At 41.0% G+C, this 13,739-nt stretch overlaps 1 protein-coding gene across 2 annotated transcripts in view; it reads right to left on the reverse strand.

Annotated features, from left to right (window-relative positions):
• KIAA1549 (KIAA1549 ortholog) overlaps nucleotides 1-13,739 on the reverse strand; it is a 146,798-nt gene that overhangs the window by 54,964 nt on the left and 78,095 nt on the right. For both annotated transcript variants that reach the window (XM_058531062.1, XM_058531070.1), the window contains exons 9-10: nucleotides 8,580-8,757; nucleotides 5,078-5,262 (exon numbers count right to left, since the gene is read on the reverse strand). In XM_058531062.1, the coding sequence (XP_058387045.1) occupies nucleotides 5,078-5,262; nucleotides 8,580-8,757 (363 nt within the window). The remainder of the gene's footprint in view (nucleotides 1-5,077; nucleotides 5,263-8,579; nucleotides 8,758-13,739) is intronic.

Raw genomic sequence — 13,739 nt, forward strand, 5'->3', positions numbered from 1 at the left:
AAGTGAATAAGGGAAAAATATGAACAGCGTCGCCTCAATGGTGCAGTCTGTGTCCCCACATCTAGGAACTAAATGCCTTCCCTGACAAACTCTCAGGGCTCATGCAAGAAACAAACATGTATATGTCAAAATGCTTCATAAATGCCAAAGTACCATACAAATGAGATTGACAGCATTACTATTGCTGTTAGTTGATGAAACACCAAGCAGTTACTATAAATACCCAGGAGTTCTCAGGCACGAGATAAAGCTATAGATATAAATTTAGATACAAAATTTTGTAATTCAGCAACAGAATGTGACACATGGTAGACCCTCAATAAATATTTGATGACTGAATGAATTTCAAAAAGGCCAGTTGAAATGCCAATCTTACTGGATTTCGTGGGGAACCAAGAAACGGGTATATGTCATAAATGAAATATACATCCATTATAGCCTTGAAGTCCTGTTGGCTTATTGTTGATTCCGACTAAGGAAATGATATATCTCTAAATAGATCATTTCCTTGCATTTCTCACAGGCTGGGTGAGTCACCACCTTCTCTAACAATAGAAATTTGGCAACTATTCTGTGCTTATGCACAAAACAATAGCCATCTACATGCAGAAGGAAACAATTAGAAGAAACAATGACCTCCTCACTTATAGAATTAGCTTCTTTTGTTTCATCCCTACTTTCTGGAACACTTTCTCTAGTTTTTCCATGTTTTAAAAAAAAAAAAAAATCTACAGTTAAGTCTGGCTGTATTGTGCCTCCAGCTTCTACATGCGGAATAAGCTTCAATCAGTACTTTATAAAAGAAGAGGCATGATTAATCAGAGGCTTCAATATTCACGTTAGAACCCAGTTATTTCTGAAGAAGGATGGTTCTTTTGTTCTTTCTTTCTTTAATATATCACAGAGGGGACAGGCCCCGTTGTCTGTGCCCCACCGGAATACATTGCCAACAAGTCAGGGAAGTCTGGTAGAGCAGGTCAGCCAAGTAACAGGAAAGATGCCTGATGAATTTTAAAATTCATAAAAATAATACGACCGGATGGAACAAGCCTGAGTGAAGTCCCCACTACTCGGGTTAGCCTGAAGCCCTGGGAAGGAACAGTCAAGATGACAACAGAAACCACAGAGCAAATCCCAAAAGTGTCTGAATAAAAATCTGCCATCACAAAGAGAGCGCCATTGTAAGCCTTTACCATTTGATGGATGTGATCTGTGAAAAATCACCACAACCCCCACGCTGTTTCCATTTAGAAGGTGAAGACAAGGCAACGTCTTGGAGGACGGGCGAGCAGAATTCCAAGATTCTCCCACCCCCAGGCCACAGCAAGTCCTGGCCAGCTGACTGCGGGTGAACTGGAACCACCTATGCACTAGGTGTTACGGGATCCCTGCGGGGAATCGAAGGGCAACCGCAGGGGATGAGCTGAATTTGGCTAAGATGGAAGAAATGCTCAGTGAGCTTCTCTCCAATCCACTGTCCACACTGCCTCCTGAAGTGACAGTTCTAAACGTTAATACGTTCAAGCTGCTCTTCCTGCCGAAATCCTTCCGTGGCTCCCCACTGCCCACAGCATCCCTTCCAACCCCTGTATGTCCTACAAACCCCTCAGAGCCTGGCTCTCGCCCACCTCCATTGCCTGCATTTTGGCTGCGCCCTTTCATACAAACTTTGCTCCATCCTTCCTGAGCTACGGGCCATTCCTCCACCTAGGCACACTTCATCTCCTCATCTCTGAGCTTGAGCCCAGCATCACCTCCTCTCGGAAGGCAGAGGCAGTCCACCACCTAGAGTGGGCTGGCTGCCCCTCCTCTGTGCTCCCACAGCACTCTAAACAGACTCGGACTGCTGTGTGTCAGCCTTTGGATCGCTTGTCCTTCTCCCTTACTGAAGCCCCCAAAGGCAGGGGCTGCATGTTACCTGTGCATGTAACCCAGCCTAGCGCTGCTTGGCTGAGAGCAAATGCTCAGTGTTTGCTGAATGAATGTGCAGTGTCTGAGGCCGCTCTATCAGGCTGCCCACAGTGCCAGCCAGCCAGGAACTATGGTCCTATGCCAACAACAGGGTGTGGACTGTCCCCGTCAGAAGGAACAAGTTTCCATGGGACCAGCAGCATCTAGCCAATGCCATTCATATCTTTAAATAGAAGCTCAACAGGGTGAGGCGGATCCAAGCTGGAGTTTTTTTTGGGAACAGTAACAAGTGATGACTTTGGGCTACAGATTAAAGAGAACACAGATAAAAGAAAGGCATGGGTTAGGGTTGGGTTTTTTTCCCTTTATTATTAGAAATAAAAAAGGACCCTGCCTCAAAATGTGACAGAATGGCTTCTCTCTCTTATCATATTTCAAAACTAATCTACTCCCAGACAATCTGAAGAGGTTTCCTTCTCGTTACAAGGGGAAGGGGGTGTGGATTTTTGGTCAGCGGATTTATTGTTTCCAGATGTCGGTAGCTCTGGGATTTGCTAAAAGATTTCTGAGAGTAGCAGCGAGGGAGCGTCAGGGGGTGGGGCAAGCAGACTGGAGAGAGAGAAAACAGAGAGAGAAGACAGTATCTTTTCAAATTGCCCCAATGACTAGGCTAGAGGCCCTTCGCTATTGCCAGATCCTCTTAGAAGAAACGCTTATGGAGTAGAGATACTTGTTTTTAAACTAAAAGGAGATCATCCTTTTCCTATTATCAACACATGACAAGATCTACATAGTGGGTTCCTCCGCCAGCAAAACAAAGACCACACGTCTGAAACACTGCTGAGGTTCTGCCCTCCTAACGGTGTCAGAAGACCCCTCCTCTCTCAGGGAACCCTCTGTGCAGACAGTTCCTGTAAAGATGGTGTAAAATGTATGCGCAAATCCTTACAGCACTTGCAGAAAAAGAGCAACTCCAAGGCTGAAGTTCTATTTGAAACTTGTCCACTTGATTTATAGCAACATCTGGGACGTGGATGTGAAAATATTTCGGAAGTGAAAGTGGGAGAAGGAGAAAGCTTGGGGAATATCCTGTTTTTAACTCATGAGATGCTGTCCTCTGATAGTGTACTTAAGGAACAGATAACGGATGGGCTTCCACCAGGAGTGTTTATGTTAGGAAGTACGGAACAAAAACGACCTAAATACATAACTGTCTATACTGGCTCAATCTCTCTGTAACAACACTCTTTCATCAGAACAAAAACATTCCCAAACCTATTGTTGATCTCATTACAATGAAATTCACACTATGAATCATTTAGTATATCAAGTACTTTTTTCCAGGTCTTTTCTGTGCCATTCACTAGTCTAACAACAAAACATCCTCAGCAGACTATGTAAATAACAGATGAAGATAGGTCATAACTATAATCTTAATGTATAAAATGCTTCCAATATACTTGATAACCATAAGCTTGCAATTTAATCAAGATTTTGCATGTCTTAGTTAATTCATAAGAAAAATAACCCTCTTGGGCCAGTCCTGTGGCTTAGGAGTTAAGTGCACGCGCTCCGCTACTGGCGGCCCGGGTTCGGATCCCGGGCACACACCAATGCACTGCTTCTCTGGCCATGCTGAGGCCGTGTCCCACATACAGCAACTAGAAGGATGTGCAACTATGACATACAACTATCTACTGGGGCTTTGGGGAAAAAAAAAAAAAGGAGGAGGATTGGCCATAGATGTTAGCTCAGAGCCGGTCTCCCTCAGCAAAAAAAGAGGAGGATCAGCACGGATGTTAGCTCAGGGCTGATCTTCCTCACAAAAAAAAAGAAAAAGAATACTCTTCATTTACTTTTACAGAAGTAAAATAAATAAAAAATAATACTTATTTTTTCATTCAGCAGGTCTGGGTTTGTAATGTGCATAATTCTTTATACCCAGAAAATCAGAGTAAAATTAAAAGGTTAATAGGGCAATCCTTTACTTTTTGTTCTTTTGCCACTTGCTTGCTTTTTCTTATCAAATTTTTCGAGTCGAGTGAGTCTTCTAAATTTGTGACATCCACAGAGGGTACATGTTAGTAAATATAGTAGACTGATGACCACTTTCCATCCCCTTGGTAATGGCTGATCTGCATGCTGTGCTAAATGTCTTTAGCCAGTGAGTTCTTCTCTAGTACTCGGCATGTTTTTGCTCACATCAGGTGAGTCCAATACCGGCCAAGAGTCAATTTCTTTGCTCTGAAACTTGTATGTGACAATTAAATATTGCAGAAACTGTTGAAACGAAAGGGTGAGAAGAGAATTGCTATTACTATAAAAGCTAAATTGAATGCTTTGGAAAGACATGGAAAAGGAGCTGCTAAAAAAAAAAATTGCTGTCAAATTAGGTGTAGGTGAATTAACTCTAAAAGACTGCAGAGTAGGGCGGGGTGGGGGAGTACTGAAAAAATCTAGAGAATTCTGCACTCAGGTTGCTTTGCCCTTCTGTAAAGAAACTCAAACTGGAAACTGCAGCTGACGCATTATGGGTGTTGTTTCTTATAAGAAAGACCACACAGAACTCCTCTCAGTAGACCAACACTCCAAAACATAACAAATTAAAAAAAAAGACTTGGAGTATGTCAAAAGATTGGCAAATAAAGACCCATTCATATATTTAAATTAAAATGTTTAAGGCATGTATTACCATTTTTAATGATTAAGTGGTCTTGATCAAGGTGGATAAGTGGGCTTGCAATACGGTGGAGGGAAATAAAGGAGCCATCCAGTGGAGTTGTGTATGAAAGAAACAGACACACAGATCTGAGAAAACCTCCCTCGGCTCCTGTTCTCTGAAAATATCCAGGGTTAAAATAGATCAGAATTCATACACACAATGGATGTGATCTTCTAACTGATCATCTCAAAAATAAAATCACAGTGGAATTCAGAGCTCACGGCATTGCTAAGCCTTCATACAGCTTCATCTTCTCGGCATATATCTAACAGTACAGAAGAACTGGGGTGTCGGTAAACAAACATGAAGGGAAACAGACACCACCCTTAAAGCCAAAAGATTTCCTGACTAGCTCTCTCCCCATCTTTCAGTATCAAGAGCCTGACCTCACCCTATCCCAGCCCACAAGACTGCTATGTAGACACTGGGGGGTTTGCCCCTTACCTTCTGACGCTGCTGAATATTGGCCACCGTGTCAGGCTGAAAGTCCAACTTGTCTGTGCGGCAGAGTTTCCAGTAGAGGATGACAACGATCACCATCACCACCAGCACTGGAATGACCACACCCACAATGACCCAGAGGTTGCTGCTCTGGGACTCTGGGGACGGCCTCTTTACCCTGTCCACGGCTGCATGCAAGGAAGAAAGGTCTTTCAGTAATTCCTCTGCACTCATTTACTGGACAGCCCTCTGTGCAGTGACTGTGCCTTCTTCTATGAGAAACCTGGACAGTCCCTGTCATTTCAGCACAAGACAACCGGTTAGAGGCTATGATCTCCTGATGACAGGAAACATGACACAGTAACGAACACAACGCAGAATGTTACATCTACAATACATTAGGGATCACAGTGACAGACATGACGTGTCTCAAGGAACGTAGCTAATTCAATGGCAAAGCTAGGTTAGTTCCAGGTCTCCTGACTTCCGATTTATTCTACCTGCTCCCCCTAAATTCTCACAGCAGGAACGCTCCACACCAAAAATCAGAAATCCCAATAAGCAGTCTCTGAGCACTGCCTTCATTTCCTCACCTGTGTCTCTCCCTAAACCCTTGAAACATAGCTTTTAATCGACACTGCTTTACTTAAGGTATCAGTTGTCAATTTCAAAATTACATTGAATCAAACTTACTCATTTTGAATCCACCATTCCTCACCCCTACCTCAGCCCCCCATCTTCCACGGCCTTGGACGATTATGCCTGAATTACTCTGTCCTTCTTAATTTCCTTCACCAGCTCCTTTCCCTAACCCTGCTTCCCAGGACTGGGAGCTCTCCTCTTCATTCCATGCTCATCCTCTTGAAGAACTCAGCTTCTCTAAAGCTGAGGTTCCAATTATCAGGCTCCAGAAACCGAAAGACCCCGTCCTCTCTGCCCAACGTTCTCATTAGTCTGGGCTGCTTCATGACGACACTGGTTTCCCCCTTACTGAGCTCTTTTGTTCTAGTTGTCTTTGTCTTGTAAAGAGTACCTTACTATTGTTTTAAAATGCATTTTATTACATAAATGTATCATCTCAATATGCTATACTACTTTGCTCATTAATATGGTCATGACTCTAAGTTTTGTCTTTCAAATACATCTCAGTTTTCACGGGCAGGGACTAAGTTTTACGCTCTTTTCATATCCCATAATGGTTAACACATGCTACGCGATCAAAATTTTTCTGCTCAAAGATGTAACAACAAAAAAGATTCTTGGTGCTGGTTTAAGTTTGGGTTTAGGCCCCTGAGAGAGTGACAAGGGAGGGGAGCAAGCACTCCAAAGCATATGCACTATGAAAGAAGCACAGATTACAGAGCAGAGACTCTGTGGGAAATGGAAAAAGCAACAGTGTTCAAAATTTGTATTTTTTAATTTGGCCCGAATATAGTTTATATATGGAGCTCATTTTGCAGGAAAACAACTGACAATATAGAAAGACGGACACAACCACACCAAGGAGCTGGGACAACTGGACGTTATTCTCAGTTCTAACCTAGTAAGACCCCATGAGAGGCACAGATTGATCAAAACGAGGCCCTGACACCAGGGTCCACAGAGAGCTGCCTTGGGGCTGGCCCTGGTATTGGCTGAGGCTTCCAATCCCAGGATTGCTACCTCTGTGGTTTTTAGCATGAAACTGAGGAAGAGAGGTGCAAAGAGCAGATGGAAGTAGGCTTGAAAAGGTGCCCACACTCTATTGCAATTAATCTTTTTTAAAAGGTGAAGTGCTGGGGCCAGCCCAGTGGCATAGTGGTTAAGTTCACACGCTCCGCTTCGGCAGCCCGGGGTTCACAGGTTTGGATCCTGGGCGCAGACCTACGCACCGCTCATCAAGCCATGCTGTGGTGGCATCCCATACACAAAATAGAGGAAGAAGGGCACAAACGTTAGCTCAGGGCCAATCTTCCTCACCAGGAAAAAAAAAAAAGGTGAGGTGCTTAGCTGGAGTGGGGCACCTCTCCTACGATCAGAAATGTCATATGTGAAGAAATGTAACTAAGTGCTTTGTTATTATTTCCTCACCACTTTGAAACAGAACACACTAATACGCAATCATATCTCAAATACACAAACACAAACCACCAATGGTTATTTCCTTCCACCTTCTCATCATCTTCTATGAAACAGAGAAAGTGTGCCCATTAGGCCTCATCCTGGTTAGCTTCCAGCAACAAGTATAGATTTCACAAAGGATCTTCCACTACTGAGGATAATTTTGAAGCTGCCTTTTTTTTTTTTTTTTTGTGAGGAAGATCAGCCCTGAGCTAACATCCATCCATGCCAACCCTCCTCTTTTAGCTGAGGAAGACCGACCCTGAGCTAACATCTATTGCCAATCCTTCTCCTTTTTTTCTCCCCCTTTTTCTCCCCAAAGCCCCAGTAGATAGTTGTATGTCATAGTTGCACATCCTTCTAGTTGCTGTATGTGGGACGCCGCCTCAGCATGGCCGGACAAGCGGTGCATTGGTGCGCACCCGGGATCCAAACTCGGGCTGCCAATAGCAGAGCACGTGCACTTAACCACTAAGCCACGAGGCCAGCCCCTGAAGCTGTCATTTTTTAAAACTGCCTTTGTCTCCTACGTATTATTCCCTATAAAGAGTTTTTCAATATTCTCTGATGCTGAACTCCTTCTAAACATTTACTTATCCCTTTACTGTTGGGAGCAAGTATCACCAAGCTCTTACAAGACTGCTCTCAGGATCATCAAGGAAAAACAACCACATTAAAATAGCAGTCTGATTCATAAAGGTATATTTAGAGAAATACACTCTTCCGTGCCTCTCCTTTTCTTAATTTTAAATACCCAAAATCTGTGAGTTGGGGAAAAAAGGCACTGAGAGCAGCCATTGCCAGGGGCGCAGAAGCCTAGTATCTTCCAACAATAATAAAGAAATATCAAAAAACCTCTTTCTAAATTGTGGAGTAGTGTGAGGATAGGGTGGGAGAGAAACAGAGCTGAAAAGAGTAAGGATCAAGGACTTCTTTGTGTTAAAAGACCCAGCAGGAAGCCAATAAATGCAGAAGGCACCTCCCAGCTTCCTGTGTGACTCACTATCCCCACCAACATTCAAAATATAAGATTGGAATAAATACAGAGAAAACATGTTATTTTACCTAAGTCAAAATTTTAAAAAAGAGAAATAGTACAGGAGTAGGGGAAAAATATTAAAGCTAACTTAAGCTGCTATAACTCACTATAACACTACGAATACAAAATGCTAGGTAGGAAAAATAGCAGCGAAGCCTACAACTACAAGCAATTGAATTAAAGAAGGTCTTGGCAAATGGATTTTAACAACTGATCGGATATAAGTACCACTTAATAATAAGGGCTTAAGACATAAATCTACTATCCACACATAAGAATGCTTTAAATTCAGAGTTCACTGTCAGAAAAAGACTGGCTTTTCACCGCAGGACAGCGCAGACTGTGGGCCAAGCCTCATGCACTTACGTTGGGCAACGGCGCCTTGAATTCGGTAACCCAAGATAATGGCTGCTCTCTGGACATCTATCTTGTTAATCAGATCTGAAGACTTGACCGCACTGAGTCTTTCTCCATCTTGATCCTCCACAAAGTAGATGAGCTGCACAGGGTTGTCATCTCCCTCCAGCCTTGACACATTTACCACCTGAAAGATAACAGAAACCATCAGCATTCTAGAAGCTCACGTTTCCAGATGCCCTTTCTTGGGCACTCAATCTTGACTATATTATTCAGGACTTATTCCAATCCTCATAATAAGCTCCTTATACCATTCTGGGTCCCAGGATCACCATGGTGCTCTCTGGATGGGAAGAGGGACAGTTAACATGAAAGTTCCTCTGTGTGGAATAACAAATGATCTTTGTCCTGCTCAGTCTTCTCTGAGACAAAGGGCCAAGCAGGATACACAGAACATAGGGTTGCCAAGTCCAGGCAGTCTAGAATTGCTACCATCCAACTCCATTATGTCATGAGAGGGGGCTGCTGTCCTCCCAACATCAACCATAGGGTTAGGTACATCCCTGCTTCTCCAAAACTAGTCTGTCCAATCCCTTCTTGAATCTATTAGCATTTTCTACTTGTTCTTCTAGGGCAGGGTTTCTCAACATTGGCACTACTGTCATTTTGGTCCAGATAATTCTTTGATGTAGAGGGCTGTCCTGCGCATTGTAGGATGTTTGGCAGCATCTATGCCTCTACTCACTAATACCAATAGCACCGGCCTGCCCTCCTTTGCCAGTTGTGAGAACCAAAAATGTCTCCAGACATTGCCAAATGTGATCTGGAGGGCAAAATCACCGCCAGTTGAGAACTGCTGTTCTCACAATAATAAATCTCATAAGTTCTTTAATACCCAACTCTCAATAATGGATAGATCATCCAGACAGAGAATCAATAAAGAAACAGCAGATTTCAAGAACAGTATAGACCAAATGGACCTAACAAACATTTACAGAACAATCCATCCAATAGCAGCAGAATATTCTTCCCAATGTACACAAAACATTGTCAGACCATAAAACATGTGTCAACGAATTCAAGAAAATAGAAATTATATCAAGTATCTTTTACAACCACAATGGTATACAACTAGAAATCAATAAGAAGAAGAAAGCTGGAAAATTCACAAATACATGGAAATTAAACAACACATTCCTGAACAACCAATGGACCAAAGAAGAAATCAAAAGGGAAATAAAAAAATATCTTGAGACAAATGCAAATAGAAACATAACATATCAAAACTTATGGGGGGGCCGGCCCGGTGGCGCAAGTGGTTAAGTGCATGTGCTCCGCTGCGGCAGCCCGGGGTTTGCCGGTTCAGATCCTGGGCGCGCACCGACGCACCGCTTGGCAAGCCATGCTGTGGCGGCATCCCATATAAAGTGGAGGAAGATGGGCGTGGATATTAGCCCAGGGCCAGTCTTCCTCAGCAAAAAGAGGAAGATTGGCAGATGTTAGCTCAGGGCCGATCTTCCTCACCAAAAAAAAAAAAAAAAAAAACTTATGGGATACAGCAAAAGCAGTTCTAGGACGACCATTAAAGCTATAAACACATACATCAAGAAAAAAGAAAGATCTCAAATAAACAACATAACTTTATACCTAAAGGAATTAGAAAAAGAACAAACTAAGCCCAAAGTTAGTAGAAGGGAGGAAAAATAAAGACTAGAGCAGAAATAATGAAATAGAGAATAGGAAAATAATAGAAGAGATTAACAAAACTAAGAGTTGGTTCTTTGAAAAGATAAACAAAACTGACAAATCTTTAGGTAGACTAACCAAGAAAAACAGAAAGAGGATTCAAATAAAAATTATAAATGAAAGAGGAGACATTACAACAGATACCACAGAGATATAAATAACCATAAGAAATTACTATGAACAGTTATATACCAACGAATTGCACAACCTAGAAGAAATGGATAAATTCCTAGAAACATAAAACCTACCAAGATTGAGTCATGAAGAAATAGAAAATCTGAAACACAAATAATGAGAAAGGAGATTAAAGCAGTAATCAAAAATTTCCCAGCAAAGAAAAGCCCATAACCGATGATTTCACTGATGAATCCTACCAAACATTTAAAGACGAACTAATCCTTCTCAAAATCTTCCAAAAAAATGAGAAGGGAAAACTCCCAAACTCATTTTATGAGACCAGCATTACCCTGATACCAAAAGCAGGTGAGGACATTACAAGAAAAGAAAACTACAGGCCAGTATCTCTGATGAATATAGATGCCAAAATTCTCAACAAAATACTAGCAAACCAAATTCAACAGCACATTAAAAAAAATCACACACCACAATCAAGTGGGATTCATCCCTGGAATGCAAGAATGGTCCAACATATCCAAATCAAGAATGATGATACATCACATTAATAAATGAAAGATAAAAATCATATGATAATCTCAATAGATGCAGAAGAAGCATTTGACAAAATTCAACATCCATTCATGATAAAACTCTCAACAAATTGAGGATAAAAGGAACACACCTCAACAAAGTGAAGGCCACATATGACAGACCTACAGCTAACATAATATTCAATCGTGGAAGTTTGAAAGCTTTTCCTCTAAGATCAAGAATAAGAGAAGGGTGCTCACTCTCACCACTCCTATTCAACATAGTACTAGAAGTCCTAGTCAGAACAATCAGGCAAGAAAAAGAAATAACAGGCATTCAAATTGGAAAGGAAGAAGTAAAATTATCTCTGTTTGCAGATGACATGATCTTATATAGAGAAAACCCTAAAGACTTCACCAAAAAACTATTAGAACTAATAAATGAATTCAGTAAAGTTCCAGGATACAAAATCAACATACTAAAATCAGTTGTGTTTCTATATACTAACAATAAACTATCTGAAAGAAATAAAGAAAACAGTCTCATTCACCATAGCATCAAAAATAATAAAATAGGAATAAAATTAACCAAGGAAGTGAAAGATCTATACAATGAAAACTATAAGACATTGAAGATGACACAAATAAATGAAAAGATACCCTGCGTTCATGGATTGAAGGAATCAATATTGTTAAAATGTTCATACTATCCAAAGCCATCTATAGATTCAATGGCATTTTTTTCAAAAATAGAAAAAACAATCCTAAAATTCATACGGAACCACAAAAGACCCTGTTGACAAAGGAGCCAAGAATACTCAATGGGGAAAAGATAGTCTCTTCAATAAATGGTGTTGCGAAAACTGGATATTCACAAGCAAAAGAATGAAACTGGATCTCTATCTTACACCACTCACAAAAATTAACTCCGAATGGAAAGACTTAAATGTAAGACCTGAAACCATAAAAATCCTAGAAGAAAACAGGGGGGTAAAGCTTCTTGACATTGGTCTTGACAATGATTTTCTGCATATGACACCCAAGCACAAGCAACACAAGTCAAAATAAATAAGTGTACTATATCAAACTAAAAAGCTTCTGCACAGCAAAAGAATCAATCAACAAAATGAAAAGGCAACCAAAGAATTGGAGAAAATATTTGCAAATCATATATCTGATAAAGGGTTTATACCCAAAATATAAAAGGAACCCATACAACTCAAGAGCAAAAAAACCCAAACAACCCAACTTAATAATGGACAGAGGATTTGAATAGTCGTTTTTCTAAAGAAGACTTACAAATGGCCAACAGGTACATGAAAAGGTGTTCAGTATCACTAATCATCAGGGAAATGGAAATCAAAACCACAATGAGATATCATCTCACACCTGTTAGAATGACTATAGGCATAAAGACAAGAGATAAGTGTTGGTGAGGATGTGGAGAAAAGGGAACCCTTGTGCACTGTTACTGGGAATGCAAAGTGGTACAGCGATTATGGAGGCTCCTCAAAAAATTAAAAAATAGAACTACCATATGATCCAGCAATACCACTTCTGGGTATATATTGGAAGGAAATGAAATCACTATCTTGGAAGGATATCTGTACCCCTATGTTCACTGCAGCATTATTTACAATAGCCAAAACACAGAAACAACCTAAGTGTGCACCTATGGATAGATGGATAAAGAAAATGCAGTATATATATATACATACAATGGAATATCATTCAGCCATAAAACGAAGGAAATCTTGCCATTTGCAACAACACAGATGGACCCTGACGGCGTTATGCTAAGAGAAATGTTAGACAGAGAAAGACAAATACTGTATGATCTCACTTATATGTGGAATCTTAAAAAACCAAACTCACAGGGGCTGGCCTGGTGGCGTAGTGGTTAAGTTTGCACGCTCCGCTTAGGCAGCCCAGGGTTCGCAGGTTCAGATCCTGGGTGCAGACCTATACACCACTTATCATGCCGTGCTGAGGCAGGCATCTCACATATAAAGTAGAGGAAGGTGGGCACAGATGTTAGCCCGGGGCCAATCTTCCTCAGCAAAATGAGGAGGATTGGCAACAGATGTTAGCTCAGGGCTAGTCTTCCTCACACACACAAAAAAAACCACATAAACCAAACTCATAAAAACAGAGAGTAGATTGGTGGTTGCCAGGGGTGGGGGCTGGGGAAAATGGGTGAAGGTGGTCAAAGGGTGCAAACTTCCAGTTATAAGATGAGTAAGTTCTGGGGATCTAATGTGCAGCATGGTGAGTACAGTTGACAATATTGTATTGTATCCTTGAAAGGTGCTAAAACAGTAGATCTTAAAATTGCTCACCACAAAAAAAAAAAAGATAACTATGTGAGCCATGGATGTGTTAACTAACCTTATTGTGGTAATCATTTAGAAATATATACTTATACCCAATCATCACATTGTACACCTTAAACTTACAAAGTGTTATATGGCAATTATATCTCAATCAAATTGGCAAAAAAATCTCAAATTCATAATCTGCTGGGTCAGATAGTACTTTGGTTTGTCCCAAAATTTCTCTCTCTCTGGCGTTAAAGGTAGTCATTTCACATTAGTACTTCAAAATCTAGTACACTTGGTACATCACAGTGTTGCATAAATATAGCTTTCTATTTTGTTGCTATTTCCCTTAATAACACGCAACAATTTTATTGGCCTTTTAGAGCAAAATACTAGACTGATGTTCTGAGAAAATGATTAACAATGACTCAGGGCCCTCTACTTCATACACACAATGT

This window comes from Diceros bicornis, chromosome 3 (genome assembly GCF_020826845.1).
Source record: "Diceros bicornis minor isolate mBicDic1 chromosome 3, mDicBic1.mat.cur, whole genome shotgun sequence".
Lineage (NCBI taxonomy): Eukaryota > Metazoa > Chordata > Mammalia > Perissodactyla > Rhinocerotidae > Diceros > Diceros bicornis.